The sequence below is a fragment of the Neopelma chrysocephalum genome, unplaced genomic scaffold (assembly GCF_003984885.1).
Source record: "Neopelma chrysocephalum unplaced genomic scaffold, ASM398488v2 Primary Assembly neopelma1_147, whole genome shotgun sequence".
Classification (NCBI taxonomy): Eukaryota; Metazoa; Chordata; class Aves; order Passeriformes; family Pipridae; genus Neopelma; species Neopelma chrysocephalum.
In genome coordinates, this window is record NW_020897809.1 from 10918329 (window position 1) to 10940117 (window position 21789).

Consider the following 21789-nt stretch of genomic DNA (forward strand, 5'->3'; position numbering starts at 1 on the left):
AGGAGTTGTAGAGGAAAACTAAGGCTCAAGGGTCTCAATGTATTTTGTCAGTGGCGGAATCTCAGGTGAAGGCCCCTCATTCCTTTGGTAGCTACATAGAGGGTGAGGAAGATGTGAAACCCCAGCCTTCCCTCCTGCAGACCATGCTCACAATGGTCATGTGAAGTAGTTACCCCTCCATGTGCCCTACCTTGCAGTAACAGGAGGGTAAATGCATGTTTAGTTGAGTAGCTGTGCTATGGCTGACTCAGAAACAACTTACTCACATGCCCACGTCACAAAACAACGTGTTCTCTTGTATCAGAACTCTTGAGGAGGGCTTGGGTGCATATTCACCCCCTTCTTTGCTGCTGAGGTCTTGGCTCAAGTGAGAGCTAACAGAGGGCATCACACTTCTGTGAAATATATTTCCTTCAAGAAATTGAAAGGTCTCAAAGGCTCAGGGTGCATGTTTGAGTTAGTGTATATATGCATGTATTCATAATTTCCTGTGGCAACTGTCATCCTCTTTTTATTAAAAATTTCTCACACATATCTACAGATATATATAAATTGCATGTAGGAGTTGTTCTCTCCTGTATCCTGAGAAGGGTACAGAATAAGTAAGGGAAGATACAGGATAGAAATGTGCTTCCCTGACATTAACACTAAGCCTGTGTCTAAAAGTGCCACCTATAATTAGACAGTGTGAGCAAAGAACAGCAATCTTTCTCCTGTTGTTTGTTTCTTTTTCATATTCAGGACTGTGGGTCACTTCCCAGCAAGTACAGGAACCTGTTAGACCACAGCAGGTGGATCTCTGCCAGCTGAGGATTTCCTCTTCCTGCTGGGAAGTGATGCTAGAGGAGCTCTGCTCCAAACACGGCTGAGATGTAAGTGGAAAGAAGTTGGCCAGGGGCAGGTTTGCAAGGCAGCCAAATGCAGACAGCAGAGACACAATCAGAGAGGAAAATAAGTCCTTTCACAAGGTTGTTCTTAATTATTTTTATTTTAAAAACATGAAATAGGAAGATTCAACAAATCGTTGAAAGTTATGGTAGGTGAGAACCTTGTGATGACTAAATATATGTGCAGAACATGTGAATGAATTCAGGGTTTGCCATCAGTCTTCTTAAGATGCAACTTCAGGGTTCAAGAGGGTTTTTTCCAGCTAGAAGAAACAGGAAGAACCTGTTTCCAACTTTTTGAAATATTTTCTAAACTTCAGTCTATTAAGCACAATTTTCTAGGCTGGAGAGCTCAAATACTGAACATGCAGGGGTCTGCCATAGCACCCATTTACCTCACAGATCCCCCAGTTTAGTCCAGACACAAGCAAGTCACTGCTGTCAGCACTGAGCCCTGCACAGGTTACCTGGTGTCCACAGACAAAGATAATCCCGGGGCTCAGAGCTGGACTCCATCTCCCTTCCACAGAAGACTGCAGGCACCAAATGTGCTTCAAATACAAGCTCCTAGCAGGCACTAGTGACATTTAAGCTATAAAAAAATACTTTTGTTTCCTGCTGAAACCTTATGAACCGTGATTTGACACCTTTTCCACGAGCTTTGGAGGAGCTGTGCTGAAGGAGGGAGGATTAGCCTTGAGGTAGGGCATGAGCAAGGACAGAAACTGGGGCTTGTTCGTCACTCAGCTGATCACTTCTCATTCCAGAGCTAGTTATGAGATATGTTAATTTGAACTGGCAGCAGATTTTGCATAAATACATCTCAGAATACCAGCCAGCCCTAATGTTTGCCATGGAATTTAGTTTTCATATTATTTAAACCTTATAGTGAAGTTTTGCAGTGCAGATCTTACTTCAAGCTTTGCTGCCGTGACATTCAATACCAGCAGAGAATACGCTCACTCCAAAGGTTGAAGGGTGGAATTTCATTACTATTAAGTGTCCTGTGCTTGGCCTTAACTTCTTCACAGTGTAGGACATTAGGAATGTGGGGGTTATGTCCATAGGATTTGCAGCATCCCTCTTTTCCATGTGTGCGACAGAACTACCTAGAATTTTTATGCAGGAGCAAAGCATTTACTGTTGATGATACTGGAACTGTTTCTGACATCTTCTTTTTGTCTAGAATGTATGTATTTTATCCTCTCTTTACAAAGGTAGTTTCACCAAAGTTGTTACCACTCTTCAGGGAATCTTCCCTGGACAGGTTGCATTTCCCTTCTGAAACCACAAGCCCATATGGAAAACACCTTCCCTGTGTGCCTGTGGAGGCTGAGGTGCTGTTGCAAACAGCACAGCTTTTGTTCCTGCTGTTTTATGAGGCTGCCAGAAGGGAAGGGGGTGCAGTGCCTGGGGAGGGCAGGCACACCCAGGCAGGGAGGCAGCAGCCAGTGAAGGAAGCAGAGCTGCAGGGGCTGGAGGAGTGGGAATGAGCTGGCAGAGTGAATTTGCTACCCAGCAGCTTTTGTAGCTGGGGTTGATGCCTTGCCCTTGCCTGCTATTCATGGCTCTTCTCTTGTCCTCCAGCTGATGTGCCAGGTCACTGGGGTGTGTGAGCTCCAGGGCAGCAGGCTGTGGGTGGGAGCAGGGGTCTCGTCTCTCCGAGGGACCCCTGCTCTGGGTAGCACTGTGGTAAGCTCACCACCTGACAGGCTTCACCTCTTATCTTCCGGTGCATGTGTTGCTGATGCTGGGAATACCAGCTCTGTGTAATTAAGACACAGCACATCTCGTTCAGCAGGTTTTTATTCCCAAGTGTTGCTTCGGCTGAGCTCTGTGGGGACCTTTCCCTGAGCCAGGCCTGAAGGATAGAAATATGTTCTCATAAGCACATGCCAATGTGGGTGATTTTCCGGGCAGTGAATCCAGTGTGAAGTCTGAGCATCCCTGGGTATCCCCAGGCAAGCAATGAGGGAAAAGCCTGTATGCCGATCCTCGCTGGAGACCTGTGCTGGAAAAGGCAGGAAGGTGAGGAAGGGGCATGCCCTGGCTGGGGCTTTGCTCCCCCTGTAGTGAGGGCAGGGGTGGCTGTGTCAGCCAGGCAGCACAGTTTATAATCCTGGGCCTAAAGAGATCAGAGGGAGCTGCATAATCCTACCTTGCAGGCAGGTAACATCAGCTGCCCTGTGCATTTCCTGCTGTAGCCTGTATATCCTGGGACCAGCCAGCAAAATTCGAGCCAGAAAAGGCATGTCTGGATGCTCATTGCTGTGCCAACTGAATGGACATGGTCTGTGGAAATTTCCTGGGATCAGAGTTTGCTATTTCTGTTATCCTTTTTTTACAGCCTGGGCTTGGCTGGAAGCAGCTTGACCTAATAGCACCACTTACCAGGGGTATTTCCATCCCAGTCCTGGGATGTGCAGTGGCTGCTGCAGGATAGGGAGGTTTCAATATTTAATATTTTTTTATATTTTGGTTTTAATATTTTTTGATATTGCCAACTGCTGAGTTTTTAACCTCTTTATGCTTAATGAAATCTTATTGTTTAAGTAATACTAAATAAATCCTCACTGGTACTTGGGGTGCCTTCTAAACAGGGTTCAGCAAAGCTCCTCAGTCAGACTGGGCAATAGCTGGACTGATGATCTGAAGGTGGAAAACGTTAAAGCAGCACTGAGTTGATGGGAGAAAGCCTAGTGAGACATTTGCTGGCCTCAGGATGTCCATATCCCATGCTGTGACACAGGAATCATTGAGAGTGAAAGAAGGGCTGACTACTCATAAGGACTTTACTGAAAGTCTTTCCCAAAGCATTCAACAGGCAAAAAACATCTTAATAAACAAGAAGTACAGAAAACCTCCCTAAAACTTTAATTGCTGGTCTATAACTCTGCAACTGGCAATCTTGCTTTTTATGGGTCTGCTGTATAGCTGGATTGTCAGCCACTGAAGATATTAGTTTATAATTAAAATGCTGGCAGTTCCTTAATTACCGGCACTGCTACAATGTCATTCACCACTCTAATTGTTTGCCTTTCTGATGGGGAGCATGAGTAATTATCTTTCTTCAAGATTTTCAAATAAAATATTATTGGAAAGGATATGGTCATCCTGTCGGTCTGCTGGAGGGAGGAAAGTGCTGTGCTGGTGCAATGCACAGTGTAAGTGTTCAGCAGGTGACTCTGCAGGCAAAACTGCTTCCAGAAAGAAAAGCATCAGGGTGACATTTTCAGACACCCAGGCTGATGGGAGAGTAGGATCTGACATAATAAATGCTGGGATTGGTCTCTCCTCTTGGCTGCCGGAAAGCTGGGGTGGCTGTGTGGATGGTAGGGAGGTAATAATGCTGTCCAAGAGCTCAGTTCCTGTGAAGCTTTGCCTCTTCATCTCCTATTTTGCTGCAAAAAAAAAAAAAAAAATCAGAGCATCACCAGCAGAAGAGCTTTTTAACCTTTTCAATGCTTTGTCTAAATGAGCAGTAGCAGGACTGTACTCTAACTTTGGGGGTTAAAAAAATTTCCCAATGGGAATGGTAAAGCATTGGAACTCAGACCATCGAGGCAGTGGGACCTTCATCCCTGGGGACACTCAAACACCCAGGTTCAGGCTTAGACCAACCTCGCGTAAATCTGAAGCTGGCCCTACTCTGAGCAGAAGTTTGGACTAGAGACCTCCAAAGATCCTTTGCAGCCCATTTGGTTGAATGATCCTATATGGCCAGTTTAGGTACCTTGCTTTTACTTGTGAGCTAAGACAAGGCAAAGAGAAGCAGGTACCTGTTGTGCAGAAGGGGACAGGGGGGACGTGCAGCATCCACACAGTGTGTGAGGGACCTGGTGTACACACCAGGAGCTAGTCTGCTACGGAGCTCCAGGAACAGGCACCTCAGCGTGGTTCAGTGTCCCTCTGGCTTTAGCACACCATACACAGAGCTCTACAGCATTTCAGCTAACAAACACAGCCTGCTGCTGTTTCACTCACTGGGAATTGCTGCTGAAATTAATGAGCAGGAGAAGGACGGGGTGCTGAACCCAGCCCGCTGCGGCTGACACGGCTAATCACAGGCACAGCGACAGGCAGGGAGCAATTTGGAGATAACACAACTGGGAATCTTTCTTGTCTCATTTGCACTGACGTATCCATGTAATCAGTACATTTTGGTTGGTTACTATTATTTCTCGATGAAATTGCTGCTCTCTGGTCTGTGTGCCCAGTCTCTTCCCCGGCTGCTCCCCCGAGAGATGAGCCTTTGTAATGCAAACAAGCGGCGGGTGTTCGACAATGGGTGGTAACAGGACAATGTGAAACAGCAAGGTAGCTGAACTTTCCAGTACATCACTAGGTGTCAAGACAAATAATAAGTATTTACTCCTCCACAGTGGCTCTGTGTTTGTATCGTGAGTAGAAGCAGCGGAGGGGGCTCTGGGCTGGCTTGAGAAGCTGCGGCAGCAATGGGTGTGAGGCTTTGAGGTTGGAAAAAATGGGAGTCACTGAGATATGTGTGTTGATTTAATCAGTTTAAGCTTCCAGAAGAGCTTTGTACAGTGTAACCAGCAGTCTGCAAGGTTTTCAGTTGCAGGGTGTGGGTGTGCAAACGTGCACATATGTCTGTATACATGCACATACAGAGGCTATAGGTTTAGTCCTAGAGAATGGGAATGACAATCAGCACACATTTAGTTGGCTTTGCTTTTCCTTCCTCTTTCTTTTTTGCTTCCTTTCTCTTCTTTCCACTCTTCCAAGACAATAAGCCCACTGGCTCTCCTCCTTTCTGTGATCATTCCCTGAGGGCACCACAGTGGTTTGATGCTACAGCCTGTCTTTGAGCCCTCTGTCCTGAGGATTTGTTATGTTCTAGCTATTTGTCCCCATGGAGCTGTGTCCGGCAGTTTCTGTGTGCCCCCAGCCAGGCTTGGTCTGCAGCTGACTACATGCGGGTTACAAGGCTTTTGAAATCCCCTGCCTGCTACTTGCATTAGCAGGAGAAAGTAAATATTCCCACTGCTTTTTAGCAATTCTCATCCTCCAGGCGCTGTTAGTGGCATAAACCATCTATCAGTTGGCAGCAGGCTACGGCAGGAATTGGCACACTTGAAAAGCCCATGACATCAGATTAAAGCATCCACAGGCCAAGTAAACACTGGTGAAGCCCGGGCCTGTGGGGGCAGGGAGCAGGCAGCTCCAGGCAGTGCCCACAGTCCCTGGCTGTGTTGCTGAGGCTGGGCTTGTACAGTGCAGCTTTGCTCCTGGTCCTGCAGCCCAAGCTCTGAGGAAATACTGTGCTGCCAAACAACCCTGCTGCTTCCCTTAGGATTTTGCTCTCTAACCACGCTGTGATGTTTTCATTTTTTCTCACTCCATATTTTTTTTATCTGAGTGGCTTTGCAACCTCCCTACATCATTTTCAGCACAGGCCTTTACCCAGATTGCAGGAGCAGTGTGATTTCCTTCTTAAAACTTGCTTGTTGAGTGCTAGCTCCAGCCTTTATATGCTGTCTAGCAAATCAGTATCATGTGAGAGGCCTGAAATAGAGGTGAACAGTTTTCCTTCATCATCTATTACATTATTTGGTGTAGGATGGTACAGGCACACCAGTGTTGGCTGATGCATTATAGGGTTGGTGTCTGGATTTAGTCCTATCAAGCTTAGGGAATGTCTCTATGTATCTTGAGAGATGATGCAGTGGAGCACAAATCCCCTTTTTACATCTCTTCATTCAGTAAATATGCTGGCTATTTATTGGAGCAAAGAGATTACATGAGAATTTTCCCCCATGTGCCTTGAGATCCTTTGCCATTGCTTGGTGTGCTTAGTGCAGCAGCTGGCAGGTTTGAAGGGTTAGGCAGTAAAGGAGAGAATGGGAGAGAACCTCTCACAAGCTAAATACAAATATAATCTGTCTATTAAAAGAGGGATTTGCTGTCTCTTACGCCATCCTCCTGAATGAGTAGAACTGAAAAGTCAAACCCAAACACCCCCCAAATATTCCACTCTGCTCCCCCAGCTCTTCAGTATTGCCTTTACACCCAGGCAGGTCCTGGAGAGCTCTGCCCATGTGGTGAGCGCAGCTCCTGTGCCCCCTCACTGCCACCCTCTGCCCTGTGTGCACAAGCAAAAGGACCCAGGGGCATTGCCAGAGCCCACACAATGTACAGGAAAAAAGCTTTCCTTTGCTTTGTTGGGTTTTGTTGGGCTGGGAAAGGTTGGTCCTGCGGATTTTGTTCTCTTCGTCAATATGCCAAGAATTGCTGGGAAGAACCTGTTTTTCCATAAAAGAAACTGAATGAATGTATGCCCCAGACAGGCTGAGTCCTGAGGTGCAAGACTCTCATTCCTTCAGTGAATCCTGCTGCTGTTACATACCAGCAAATAGTTTTGATGCTCACATCTTATTTGACCAAGGCACAGGTCTCCCAAGGAAGGTTTCTGTCATCAGTTTTCCTTAAATCAGTTTTCAAGTTACCTCAATAACATGACACGCTGGTATGTCAGAAGGGTAGAGATGTCACACAGCTCTACATGCTTTGAAAAATAACCCGCACATATCAGCCACCCCAGGGAAAAGCTCCAGCATAACCTGTCTCCTGGCACTGGGGCATTCATGGGTGTGTAGGCAGGTAGTGAATGCTCCCTCTACAGGAGACGCTCTCACTTGTAGTTTTGCACCTTGCTGGCTACTGGGGCCACTAATGAAGTGGATGTCAGGAGTGGTGGACCCAGTGCTCCACAGCCCTTCCCATTTCCAGCAGTCAAAATAACAGAGCAAAAGAGAATTGATCTGAACGTCTTCTGCAAATTCATGCAGAATGACTCAGAAGATACTGAGGTTAACAGGCACTAAGAAAGACACCAAGATGTTATTTTTTTTTTTTCATGTTTCCTGTTAAATAAGTTAAAACATCTCCGCCTGTGAATTTCCACTAGACTGTAAAAGTTTCCTGAATGCAACTGGGAGAAGCTGCACTGGACAGTGATGGTTGTTTCCATGTGTTGTGTCTAAACTTGTCTCTTATGCTTGGTAATCAACCAGGGGCTTTTGCTTTCAGCTTTGAAGCTTAGTGTGGTTTGGGATTTTTTTAGCAACAATACAATGCTTCAGAGAAAATACATAGTTTGGAATAGGAGTTAACGCATGGGGATTTTGGTGCAGCAAGTTCAATGTAAATGTGAATTTCACTTAGGTTCATATTAGGAGATTTAAGTGTAGTAATGCTTTATTGAAGAGTCATTGGGAAGGTGGCTACGGTCAACTTGCCCTGCCAGATCATAAATTATATGTTGTTTTTTATTCCAAATAGGCTGCTAGTGGGGCTTATTTGTTACATGCAGCACACACTGTTATTTCCAGCATGCACTTCTGCTTTGTGTTGAGAAGAGCCCAATCTTTCTCTTCTTGGAGACAAACCATAACTTTAAATTCTCTGGGTGGTGACTTTTTCCTTGCAAACAAACTGGCAAAGCATAACAAAGGTTGTTAGTTTTCCTTTTATTTTTCCTTTAGTGTGAGAGCCACTTAAAAGCATGTGTCTGGGCTGTTGACTATTTTAGGAATTCTCACGCAGTATAACGCTTTTAGCAAACTTTTGCCAACTCTCTCGCTGTGATGCTGCAAATTCTGAGCATCCCAGTATTGAATGATTCTGAAACGTCTCTTGCCTTGGCTTCGGGCTGGTGCAGTTGGGTGTGTTGGAGGTAGCAGTTTAGTGTACCAGAGGGTGCTTGGTCCCTAATGCAAGCACTGTCAGGCTCTGCTCTACCAGCCCTTGCATGGGAGAGGCAGTGTGGAGGGTTTGGTATCTTATTATCAGTAGGATAACGAAGTATTGGATACGCTTGTGTCACAAAATGGGGCATCACAAAGAGCAAAGGTTTCAGCATTGCACCTTCTGCTCCTTAGCAGTGTTTTATGTGTTTTGGGGCAGTTTAGGAGAGGCTTTGAGAATCAGCATAGTTCAGGCAAGACACTGAAAATGAAGCGCAGGGGTGAGCAAAACCCTGTTGGGGCTGTACTATGCAGGGCCAGGAACTGGACTCGATGAACATTCTGGGTCCCTCCAGCTCTGGATATTCTATGATTCTCCGGGGATTTAACTCCTCCGGACACTGGTGGGACTGTCCGTGCGTGGGAAAAGGGAACTAAAAGAAAAAGAAAAGCTCTGGAAAGGGCTGGCGAGGCCGGGAAGCGCCGGGAATGCGCACGGTGGGATCCGCGATTCCCGGCCAGCCCGGCCTCTGCCGCCCCCTCGCGGCTCCATCGGGAGCGGGATCCGTGTGCGGGAGCCTGGGCCGGGAGGGAGGCGAGATAAACAGCGGGAGCCGGGGTTTCTCCGGGCGGTTTCGCACCATTAGGGCATTTGGAATTCGTTTTGTGCCTGTGGGGTGTTAAACAAATACTCCCCAGCTCACCCTGCTCTGCCGCGCTCCGGTACGAATCCATGATGGACCACGATGGGGACCAGTTTTTGGGCTGTTTAATAAGCCCGCTTAGACGATCCCATGGGTGGTGTCTGGCAGCTCCCAGGAGCTGCTGTGGTTTGTGCCATCCAAACGTGTGGCCTCCCACAAAAGCTACTCAAATACAGACGTAACAAATGTAGAAAAATGAGTTTGTTCCCAAGTTCCTTCCTCGTGGATCCCTCAAATAACACCAGCTCTTGCCATTCAGACAGCAACACCAGCAGCTGCCCAACACAACCAGTGCTCTGGCTCTGGCCAGGACAGGCCTTTAGTTCCTTCTTCCATGAAACAAGTCCCCCATCATTTCACCTGGCATAGGGATCTAAGGCACCTCATCCTTCCCTTCTGGACTCTGCTATCTTGGACAGACCACACGCTGCACCTCTGGCTTTAGGATCACTCTTGAATACCTGGGAAGCTCCTTGGCATGAGGATGCTGAGTCCCTTTGGGATGCCCTGGTGTCCCGTTCCCCAAGTGCCTTCAGCACGGTCACTGAGCAGCCTCACACAGCCCTGCCAGGCAGCTCCTGCTGGATTCTTTCCTGCTGCCAGCAGGCAGGTGAATCAGGCCAGGCCAGCCAGGGTGGACACCAGGGCAGGCTGCTCCAAGCCTGGCTTTGCCACCCGGCTGCTGTGGCGCTGCCCAGTACACAGGGACAGGAACAGCCTTTTTGTTCTGCCTTTACACAGTGCCCAGCAACACACCAGCCCTGGGCTAGGAGTGGAGGGACTTCTGTGACACTGATATCCTTTGGTAAAACAGACTTGGGAAATGAAGGCCGTGGTAACCCAAGAACATATTTGACAATCTGGATGAAGCTCAAAAGGTGGAGTGCTTCTCCATTGCCAACTTGCTTTCCACAGGGTCTGTTGCATATAAATCTGTAAAGTGGCTCTATAGTGTGTCCCTAATGCATGTACTCTAGAAAGAAAAGACCACATAGGCTTTCTTCCAGAGCAGAACTAACAGTATTTGCCTGCATTTCTGAGTTTCTTTTCTTTTTTAAACTCACGAAGAAAGGAGACTCACCTGAGACTTGAGTAAAGGAGTGAGGGAAAGCATGGTACAAGCCAGCTGTGAGAGCTGGAAAACTTACATGACAAGTATCTAAAATAATTCATAATTTCTAGCTCATAAATCTTTGGGATCTATTTTTTGCAATTTTCTGTCCTGACAGCAGCTTTCTTCAAATTAACATGGTTTCAGAGGTATCCCATCACTTGGCAATGTGTCACTGGGACCTTTTTTCTCTTCCTTCTTCCCTCCTTTCATGGAGCTTGCTAAATCTAGCTTTAAAAATTACACCCAAGTTACCAATTCTGTCCAGTGTTCCATTCTCCCTCTGCTGCTCTCGTTTAGACAGGACAGAAAAATAAGTCCTGGCATTGCAAATGTCAGTTTATCACTTCAGCAACTCTCTTTCTGCTTGTATTTTCGCACCCACATAGCAAGAGATTGAGCATTGAGTCATATAATAATCCTTCAGATCAGATAGGGACAAGGCAAATCATAAAACCAGGAATGATTTCTTATTTAAATAGTGTCATTGTGGACATTCTGAGTTCATGTACCTAGATTTTTATACATGCATATTTAGAGTCAATGCAGGTAAGCAGCATCACAGAAAACTTCTGGAACAGAAGATTAAAGGAAATGCAGATACACATTTCCAATTCATGCAGGGCAGGTTCGAAGCTGGGACCTGAGGTTTAGTAACAAAGCAGGTTAAATATTGTGGATAATTAGAATTCCATTTGGTTTTGTTTCTTTTTTTGGTACAAATCTAATGCTCAAGAGGTTAGATGCATAAATACTGAAAATAATAGGAGCAAATATTTTGGATGTCCCACTGAGCCCGCATTTGCAATGAATTGATGTTGCTTTTTATTTTGATTGCTCTCCAAGGTGGCCTCGTGACATCACCCTCTTGCTGCCACATTGCACTAAGGCAACTTCAATTTCTAGGGCAGTAATTTCTTTTCAAGATTGCATCACTGTAATTCAAACTAGAATATATTCCTCTGCTATGCATTTGTATTGCTTCTCTTGTGTGCAACCTTTGGTTTTGCTTATGTATTCCTCACCAGAGTGACAGACTTGGATGTTGGCACGTTTATGGTCAGGTTTTATACAGAGCAGTGCAAGTTCTGAGATAAGATACTTAAGTGATGCAAGTAATTTCCAAAGAAATGTGTAAAACAATTAATGGAAAAATTTCAGATTTTCATGATGACACTGCTATGGAGACTGTTTTTAAGTGTTAAATGTCATCCACCTCTGCACCAAAATTCAGTCCAGGTAGCTTATGAAGGGCATTTCAAATGCAAAAAAATATGCTTTAAAAGTGTCTTGAGCCTTTGTAATTTATGATCTTCATAATTCATATGTTCATGACAGTGACTACTCCCTGATTTGGCAATAATTTAGTATTGCTGCTTTACAAAATATTTACTATTCACTGTTGTTAGGAGGGGAAAAACACAGTACACTAAATACTTTTTGACGGTGTATTTTTTCATATTAAATCCTTTTTGTTTGCTTAACCACCACCCCAACCTGCCAAATCTGTAGTGCATGAGAAGCACTGCATGTCTGCACAGGCTCTATCAGGCAAACCTGAGCTTCCCCTGTGTTCTGAGTTGACCAGCTGTGAACTAGAAGACTTTTGACAGCTTATTAGTTCAGGGCTGCAATGTGCTACTGAAGTTGTGTGACTTCTTGTTCAGCTGGCTTGCCATTAGCAAACCTGGAATGTGAGCAAAACAAGCTCAGATTATGTCTGTTCAGCCCAATGCACATAGATCCACAGCCACTGAGAGTGAGAATTATATGGCATTTGGACTATAAAAGTCTCGAGTCTCAATCCTGGAAATCCCCCTCAGCTGTCACCGAGTGAGAAGGCAGCTCTATTCTGTAGAACTTCATTATTTTACTTGAACCATATATGCTTACAGCTCTGTCTGAGTGAGATCCAAAATGTTTTCCTTTACCCAAACCACTGGAAGGCTCAATGTTTTTAGAACAAGGCTAACAGGCAGTGACATCATCTACTGCCCCTTCCTTCCTCCTTGCCTTACAAAAGCATAGAGCATACTCCATTCTCTTTTTGGGAAGGCTGAAACCTCCCAACAGACTGCAGGATGATCAGGTGGATAAATTCTGCCTTCCCTATTAATAACACAAGTACCTCTGATTCTTTAACATCATGGTTACTGCTCTGCTGCTTCAGGTTTTATTTGTGAGGCAGGAAGGGTTCCACCATCTGTTTCAGAAATTATGATGTATTTCATGATAGTCAATTGACAAGTAAAATCCAGAAGCAGATTATAAATGGTATCAGGATTAGATTCCTGGTTCTCCAAGAACAAAGCTTTTAAATCACAGTTTTAAAAGTGCCATTTCAAAATGTGACTTTTGAGGTGGTACAACGAACAAAGCAGAGCAAGGCTTGGATCACTGCAGATCTTTGCATCACTTTTGAGGAAAAAATTAAAGCTAGTACGGGATGATTTTTGTTGTTTTATAACCCTTAACAAGCATTAATTCTTTAGAAGTAATTTGTTTAATATGAAACTAGTAAGTTCTAAAATGACAGCTACTTTGAAAAACTAAGACCCTGCTTAGTTCAGATTTAGGTCCCATCTAGACTAAGCTATGGAAGCTGGGACTCATGCAGAGATGCACTGCCCTCAGTCTGACGTCTAGTAGGAAAAGGAGCCCTGATTATTAAGCTCAATGCCTACTAAAAATAGGAAAATCTGTAAAAACACCTTTTATTGACAATGTTTTGCAAACACCTTAGTTAACAAGCACTGTGTAGAAGCTTCATCCTTTATAAACCATAATTTCACAAATTACAAAGTTTGTGAATTAACACAAAGTGTCTGTCTGCACAGATCTGCAACTGTTTTTCCCTGAAGCATAAGCAAAACAAGTATTTTTGTATAAAAATTCACAGAAGCACTAGAAAACTATTTTCAGCTCCATCTCCCTTACTGTTCGTTTCAACACAACATGAAGATACTTGGACTTTCTTCAGTAGTATTGTCAGTCTTCATATTACATCTACTGCTTAGCCTCTGCTTCCATTTGAGTTTCTTGGGATTCTTCAGCTTCTGAAAGTTTTTCATCATCTAAAATTCAATGTTACTGTTAGTCAAACATGCTTGGTCATATTTAAAGACTATATTGCAGAGCTCTGTCCCACTTAAATATTTTATTTTGATTGCCTTGAATGGGTAGCCGACTATCTCATTATATAAAGTGCTAGAAAAATCAACAAAAAATCCTTCCAAGTTTTTAAGGATGTTATCTGTAACAGCTGTTATTGGAAATATGGGGTAAATTTTATAGCATCAACTCAAGCAAACAATACAAGAATGCTTCAAATCCCATGCCTTCTCTTTGCCTATTAATGGTTTATTTATTTCAAACTGAAGCTGTGCCTTACACTAAAGTGCTACTTCCTTCATAAAATCCTGAAAGCTGAAGGGTAATCTATATATTCATATGAAAATGCATTCTAAAGACTAATACTTAAGCAACTGTTAGTAACATATAATAACAATAACCTTCTGCTAAAGTTCACCTAGGATTAACAGTTCATTCTCCTTAAGAAGATCTAAATGGCCTTAGAGAATGAAAGTCTGCTCTTACAGTCATCTATGCATTTAATCAGGTCATGCTCAAAGGCTGTACCAATTGTTGTGTCTTCGAAAGACACGGCAAACATCCAGCAAATAATATTTAAAAACAATATTTCCATATTAAAGCATGAAAAGTTAGTGGTGATTTGAAAACACTATTTGTATGACAAAAATGACTAATTCCTGAATTTAGCTCTTGTGTATGACAGCTTTAGTCTCTCCTCTATCACAAACTCACTGTCTGAGTAGGTCAGTCATTTACCGTTCCTGTATTTCAATTTCTTTTTAGTAAAGCCTCAAATGATAACATGATGGCAGTGATATTTTCAAAACTATCAAAATAGGAATTACACAAATATGTTTGGAAATAAGCGCAAGAATAATTTTCTGTAAGAAATACTTTCTCTGTTCAAAAAAAAAAAAAAACAACAACAAAACTAACCTGAAATTGCTATTCTCCATTCCCACATTTTAAAGAATTCTGCTGCCTACAGATTAACCTGAAGCTAGTCAGGAAATGACACAGTGGGTAGCTTGTAGAAGAAAAGGCTCTGGACTACTACTGGGGAAAAAAATGCTGCTGATGCAAGAGGTCACCAACCTCAGTTGCACAGAGCTATCCCACTGCTGGAAGCTGTGAATCCTTTTGATCCACTGAAACCCAACCCAGTTATATCTATTACCTAAGAACAACACTTACTCTCCAGGGTTTGCTGAAGTTCATGGATAGTGCTCAGGAGAACATGGAACTGTTTTCTTCTCAGCTCCAACTGGAACGATAAAATATGTATTGTAGGAAACACAGAGCCAAACAACCAATAGCAGATTCTCCATGGTGTTCCTGATAAATTATTATATAACAATCTCTATGAAAGACCTACCTTGTCTTCAACATTTTCTTTAATGTGAGAAAGATTTTGCAGTTCTTTTCCCAAAGCTTCCAGCTGCCTGAAAAGAAATTGCCATAGTGTTTTTAAAAAGTTCTGTAAAGTTCTTGCAAAATAGATTTGAACTAAGTAGAGGAAAAAGAACAATTAAATAAACAGCATCTATAAACAAAACATAACAAGTGAAACAATATAGAGGTAAGGCCACTTCACGTAAATGTTAAAGTATTATGTTCTAAACTTGTAATTTCAGGATTCTTACAAAAAAACAGGCCTCCAAGCTGGAATACAGTTGTACACTGGGCATTTGGACTGTAACAATCTAGTCCTGCTGTAACATATTATTTACTTGACCATACAGTGGAAGTTAAAGAAACAGATTCATAGAATATCCTGAGTTGGAAGGGACCCACAAGGATCATTAAGTCCAACTCCTGGCCCTGCACAGGACATCCACAACAATCCCACCATGTGCCTGAGTGCTGTTCAAACACTCCTTGAGTGCCCTGAGGAGCCTCTTCCAATGCCCTCTGGGTGAAAACCTTTCTGTTCTCACTTGAACTCATCATGGAGCACCACAATCATTTCTGAGGCAAGCCAAAGACTATCAGATACCCACCCCAGTGTACACTACCTTTCAAATGAGGATGGAGCACCAACTCTTACATGCAAACCTCCAGTTTAGTCCTTCTATTTTCCTCTGATGTCTACCATAATTTATGCTCCATGCAATGTGAACAAACTTTGCTTTGTTGTTGCTTTAAAGGTGAAGGGAACCGAGGCTGATCATCCCAGATTTATCAGCAGACAGAGCCATAGAGGGGTCAGCAAGGAAATCAAACTTTTTTTCTGAAGCACTGACAGCTGCTACCACTAAGCCTGGGTAGGGAACAACAAAAATGCCTCCAGTCCTAAGTACCTCACTGTGAATGGGAAAAAGGTCTGTTTTAGTGCTACCTGAGGGTGTTGTCTTTTTTTGAGCCAGTATGCTTTGTACCTCAAAGGGAATGCCTGAGAGAGGGTTGGGTTGACATCATCCCTTTCTTTAATGGAAACAGGCTAACAGCTCATAGTCTCATATCATGATTTTGTCAGTATTTAGTTCCTAGTTTCTGCAAGATTTCCATTTGGCCAAATCTCTCTGTTTACACCGTGCTGTCAGGTGTGAGCAGACTGTGAGAGGACATGCAATTTTTTTTCTAGTAACATCCAAGCTACATCTGGAATTTTACTCCTTTTATTTTCTGCTCCAGAGAATTTTTGCCTAGCCTTCTCCTTTCCTAAGACTCAGTGTTATTTCTGGGCCTTCTGAACAGCCCTTCTAATACTGCATATAATTACACTGTGGGCACTGTCGTTTAGTAGTTCAGCTCCTGTCACTTCCTGAATTGGCTCCTGTGCATTATTTGTGACTAAGCTCCAAGCAGCTCCTTTTGTGCTGTATGACTAGCTGTTCCAAGAAACAGTCCCTTAAAAGCATAAAGAAAGTATTTTCTGAACTTTGCTCTATTGTACCACATAACCTGCAAGAGCTATAAATGTAGCTCTTGACATAAACTATGATTCTTCTCCTCACAAGAAGTTTCCTCAAGTGTTTTTAGTGATTGAGAGTTCCATGAAAAGTGTGACATTGTTCATGAGGCTTCCTCTATTCTGATTTAAGGGTGGCCTTTGGTTCATTGTATGATTTTCTGTAAACTTCCCTACATACTGCATTCTTACTAGCTGTAACTTACCACCATTTCAAGCTTTGCTTAAGAACCTTAAGTTTGGATGTGTTAAGCAAAATTAGAGCAGCCCCTCCAAACCTAAACAACCTGGCGTCCTCCAAGATCAAAAAGTATCATTTATCATAGAATTGTAGAATAGTGTGTGTTGGAAGGGACTTTAAAAATCATCTCGTTCCAATGTCCCTGCTGTGGGCAGGGACACTTTTCACTAGACCAGGTTGCTCAGAGCCCCATCCAACCTGGCTGTGAACACTTCCAGGGATGGGGCATCCTCAACTTCTCTCCTTTAGTCTTCATTTATTTGTTTCCATTCTTAATTGACTTATTGGAAAAACTTCACTTTTGATAGTTCTTTATTAAAGCCTCACTTGATAAATTAGTCACATGATGACTAATGAAGTAAGAAGTAGTCAAGCCTCATGAGAACTGCCTGTAATAATAACTGAAGTTGTGGTAATGAAATCAAGGCACAGGAAAGAAATGTGTGAAATATTGTCAGTGTCTTATAGCAATAAAAATGCTATTATTAGGGTAATAGTATAATCAAAAATCTTCCTTTTGCTATGAAAGGCCACAGAAAGTGAAAGGCAGCCTCCCTTGGCAATTTCACTGAAAGTGGGCAATAGGACAAGCACAAGCTGCACTTAAATGGGAACAGTAACCCCACTCTACACCTTTAATGAACTGAAGAAGAGCAAACTCATAGATGCAGTAAGTCCTGGAGTGTTTCTGTGGCTTGATAAAGTTACAAAGATGATCTCCCTACAACTGCCCCAGAAGCACAGATAGCGATGCAAATTCAGAATGTGACAAGCTGCACTGTAAGTTACGTGCAAGACGAGTTGGACAACAGGTAGGTCCGACCCGCATGCCAGGGCAGGTTATGCTGAGGTACAACACAGCAATTTATAACCAGGCATGCAGGAACAACTACTACAAGGAAAACATTAAAAAAAAAGCCTAAGAGCTTTCTCCTGCTTTCTCTCATTCCACCTTACTTGCTTGTGTGTTATGCATTTTGAGTGACCACTGAATTCCTCACTGGTGCATGTTGCAGCACTTCCCACTATCTCTCTTTTCTGAGAAGCTCACCCCTGGTAAACTGACAACAGATGTGCATTTACATCCAAGTTCACTTATTCACCTTAACAATGGAAAAGTCTCAACTACAAAACTATTAGCAATGCTTGTGACAGGAAGAGATGGACATTAATTAAAAAAGCTGATAAGGGCACAGAGACGTGAGTTTTTCTTGTGTCAAAAGAAATGATATAAAAGTGAGGAAAGGTCAAACTGAAACCAAGGTAATATCAAATCTGGTGACTTCTAACTTACTGGCTTATTGTGATTTAATGTAGTTTTATACTTACTTCAATGTTTCATGTCTGTCTGGATGATGCTGTATGACTTTGGCCAATGCATCATATTCTGAAAGACATTTAAATAGTTAATTGAAATAATTCTGAAAATATTGATTCAATAATCAAAACTCAGGTACCATAGAATGACAGGCTTTTTCCTTCTTGAAAAACTGTTTTAACATTTCTCAAATCTGTACATAACACCTTACAACTATAAAAAAGTACCTACAAATATACATATATAAAAATGTATATGATTTATACCATGCTATAACATTTCAAAGTAGATGATTACATCAAAAGATATTTTAAATAAACTACAGATATGATTATAGACCATTATCTACTCACTCAAACTTACCTAGTGATGGTGATTCATAAAGAATAAGGCCAGAAAACATGACCTTTAGATACCTCTGCACTGCTGCACACTTGGTCTTTTGTGTATGATTCATAAGCATTGGGTTTAGATACAATCTAATGTATATGTACAGAAAATGGTGCTAATGTTACACAGGAACATTTAAAATTCTTAGAAAAAAGTATAAAATGCTGCATGGGTTTTTTTAATTTTTAGGATTTTTAAAAAAAATTATTACACTTAAGAATGATATCACGGTTATTTAGGCAACTAACACAGCCATTCCCTACTGGTCAGACTGTACATATGCCAACTACCTCATTCAGATGGAAAAGTCTGTGCTGCAGATTGGACAGAACGTATCAAAAAGCAAACACTTCAGACCTATGTTTGTGAAGATGTAAGGACTCTACATTCCTACTAGTTAAAGTTATTTTAATTTCCAGTTGAGTCTAAAATTATCCACAAAACTGATCTAACCGTTGCATTTAAAACCTTTCATGTGATACTTCTAAACTTTTTCTTTTTGCATTTCATTTATCAAGAAATAACAAATTCTTGCTTCTTCACAATTGCTAATCTTTTCAAATGCTTCAGGTTTCATTTGAAATTATCAGCATATACTTTTAAGAGTAGGGAAAAAATACACCTCTTGTAACAGGTATTCAGTAAGGATACACAGAGTTGCTGATGAGTACCTGGCACCGCTGTCTCTGTGTTTGCCAAGACAACACCTTCCCTTAACAGCTGAAGGAACACACCTCAGTGTGGGGTGTAACTCTATTCAACTCTTGTCTCACTCTTATGAATATGCTTTAGTTTTTCTCAAATCACCTGAATTGTGATAGGATGCTTCTGGGATTTTTCTTTGGCCTGAAAACATTTCTGAACTTTTCTTTTAGGTTTTCCTGATGTTGCATGTCATTGAGATCGCCTGGTTCAGCCTTGACTACCTCATCCACCAAAACCTATCAGCAGAGGGTGTGGAACCCACCAGCTTAAATATAGTATCCACATCCCTCCCACTTTCAAAAATTTTGAATCTATTTTCCAATACAATGTATTTAAAAAGATAACAAAATAATCAAGCCCACCAGCCTGAATACAGACACTGCTCCTTACCCTGGCGATTTTTTCGAATCCTTTTTGCTTGCAGGATTTGTTTTTTGCATTCAGAAATCTTCTCATGGGCTGCAGCTATACTATTTTCTTTAAACAAAAAAGGATACAGAGTTATATTGAACTCAAAAAAATACATGTAAATAAGCTATTCTGCTAAATTATAAAAGATAAAGAGCTGTTTGTGACACAGTGGCCTGTTAACTCCATCAGTTTCAAAACTACATTCATTATAATAGGCAAAAAAGCTCTTGTTTTGTATGCATTTTATATACTGATAAGATGCTCACAGCACATGTATGAGTGCTATCTAGTAAGAAAAAAAAAAACCAAAAAAACCTCCAAATCACTCATCAGATATATATATTTTGTTTACCAGAATTGGCTTGAGCTCATTCATAAAAGAGAAACTGTTAAACAGAAACCAGTAAAATTTTCTCATATTTACCTATATCCTTATAGATTTTTTCATAATTTTCCATTTCTCTCAGGTTCATGTCATACACCAGAAGAGTTTTTCCCATCGAAAATTCACATTGTGACAAAGTACTCAGCATTCGTTGGTACTGGCTATAACTGAAAAAAGACAAGATATTTATTCCCAAGAGTGTAAAAGTACAAAACTTCATGTAGCATAAGTAACAGCTAAATAACAATTTTTCAATAAATACCTTAAAGATTCAATGTATAATTTCTTGAAAGTGCAGCTAGAAACATTGTACCCATTAATTCCACCATCATGTCCTTATCGGTGTAAAGTGAGTATTAAAGTAATGAGCAGTTTGATATAGGGCTTATAAATTTCCCAGCTAGGGTTGGCCCTGTGATCGCCGAAATTAGTATTTTAATATTGCAGTGCTTCTCTGTACACACAAGCATAATATTGTGTCCTCTGGGAATTTATATCCAGTACTAATAGGGACCCCACAGCATGTTGTCACTCACCCCTTACTACTTTGACTTGTTTGTTTTTTGGTGGTTTTTTGGGTTTTTTTTGTTTGTTTTTTTTTTAAAGAGAACCACAGCAGCAGAAATACCAGCAGTATTATTCTTCCCTTACAGAACAAACGCCAACTAAAATATTCGAGTCATGATCCTGTTATAATAGCGGGACTCCCGGACGGATCACGCCGCGGCAGGGGAATCCTGAGGGCATTCGAGCGGTGCTGGCAGATTTCATGATACAGCCCGCAGCCTTCAGTGATTTCTGACCCGTCTCTAGCCCTCATCTCCCAGCACAGTGCTCGGCGTTTGTCCTGGAAACACCACAGAGCCATAGGAAAAGCAAGACGTACACATTTCAACACGGGTCTTTTCAAAATGGATCGAGCCCTGTTTTCCGCTGCAATGCAAGCCAACCAGTTCCAAGATTTAAAAAACCAAACCCAAACAACAGAAAACAAATACCCTTCCTCTTGAGATCCGGAATTACACCACTTAATGAAACTCTTCACCAACAAATTGATCCGCCTGTCGTCGCCAGCTCCATCGCCATCGATCAGCAGCCGCTTGCGGATAACTTCATCTGTGGAAAAACTCCTGTTAGATCCTCTCGCGGCATGGCAGCCGCATCCCAGCGCCGCGCGCGGGGCTCTCCCGGCCCTTCAGGGAACGATTCCCGGGGCCAGAGCGGGCGGATCTGCTGAACCCGGGCGCGTGCGGGATCCAGGGAGCGGGGCCGGGATGGAGGCCCGTGTGCGGGGTGAGCGGCCCGGGCTGGGCTCGGGGCCCGCGGGCGGCTGCTCCCCGGGGGGCGGGCGGGGAGCCCGGGCGGGGGTCGCGGCCGCGGGGCGGGAGGGAGGATGGAGAGAGAGAGGGAGGGAGGGAGGTCTCACCGTCGGTCACGGCCCCCATGGCGGAGAGTGTCGGAGCCGGCGGGGCGGCGGCAGCAGCGAGTGAGGTCAGCTTCCCACAATGCAGCCGGGGAGAGCGGCGGCCATGGAGGGGGAGGCGGCGGCTGCTGGGGCCTGAGCCGGCGGGCGGCGGACGCGCGGCCCGGGGAGGGCGGGCGGGCGAGCCCCGCGCCCCGCGTGGAACCAGCCCCCTGGCGAGGGGCGGCCCCGCCAGGTGAGCGCCCGACGGGGGAGGGAAGCGGCGGTCCCGCAGCCAGGCTCCACCTCCCCGCCCCCGCCACCCGCACCGGCCCCGCCGCTGCCGCCGCCGCCGCCCCCTGCCCGGCCGCCCCGCCATGCCCCCGGCACATGGTGCCGCGCCATCGAGGCCACCGGGGTAGGGGGCGGCCCGGCCGCCCTTACGCCACGCTCTTGGCTTGGGGTGTCCTCCCTGGGGTGCCATCGCCATCGGTGGTCCCGTCCTGCCTGCACGGGGCTCTCGCC

General features: G+C 43.6%; 1 protein-coding gene across 1 annotated transcript; it reads right to left on the reverse strand.

Moving 5' to 3' along the window:
• Window positions 1-13098: 13098 nt before the first annotated feature.
• Window positions 13099-21550, reverse strand: THOC7 (THO complex 7). Its single transcript, XM_027700727.1, has 8 exons — window positions 21289-21550; window positions 20861-20978; window positions 19902-20029; window positions 19457-19543; window positions 17983-18040; window positions 14877-14943; window positions 14696-14765; window positions 13099-13482 (listed from the first exon to the last, which is right to left on the reverse strand). The coding sequence occupies exons 1-8, from the start codon at window positions 21305-21307 to the stop codon at window positions 13415-13417; spliced, it is 615 nt and encodes a 204-aa protein (XP_027556528.1). The 5' UTR covers window positions 21308-21550; the 3' UTR covers window positions 13099-13414.
• Between the last annotated feature and the right edge of the window lie 239 nt (window positions 21551-21789).

Coding starts and splice junctions, on each gene's coding strand:
- THOC7 (XM_027700727.1), bottom strand. Junction 14,766..14,876: donor AAGAAAATGTTGAAGACAAG/GTAGGTCTTTCA, acceptor TTATCGTTCCAG/TTGGAGCTGAGAAGAAAACA. Junction 13,483..14,695: donor ACTTCAGCAAACCCTGGAGA/GTAAGTGTTGTT, acceptor ATTGAATTTTAG/ATGATGAAAAACTTTCAGAA.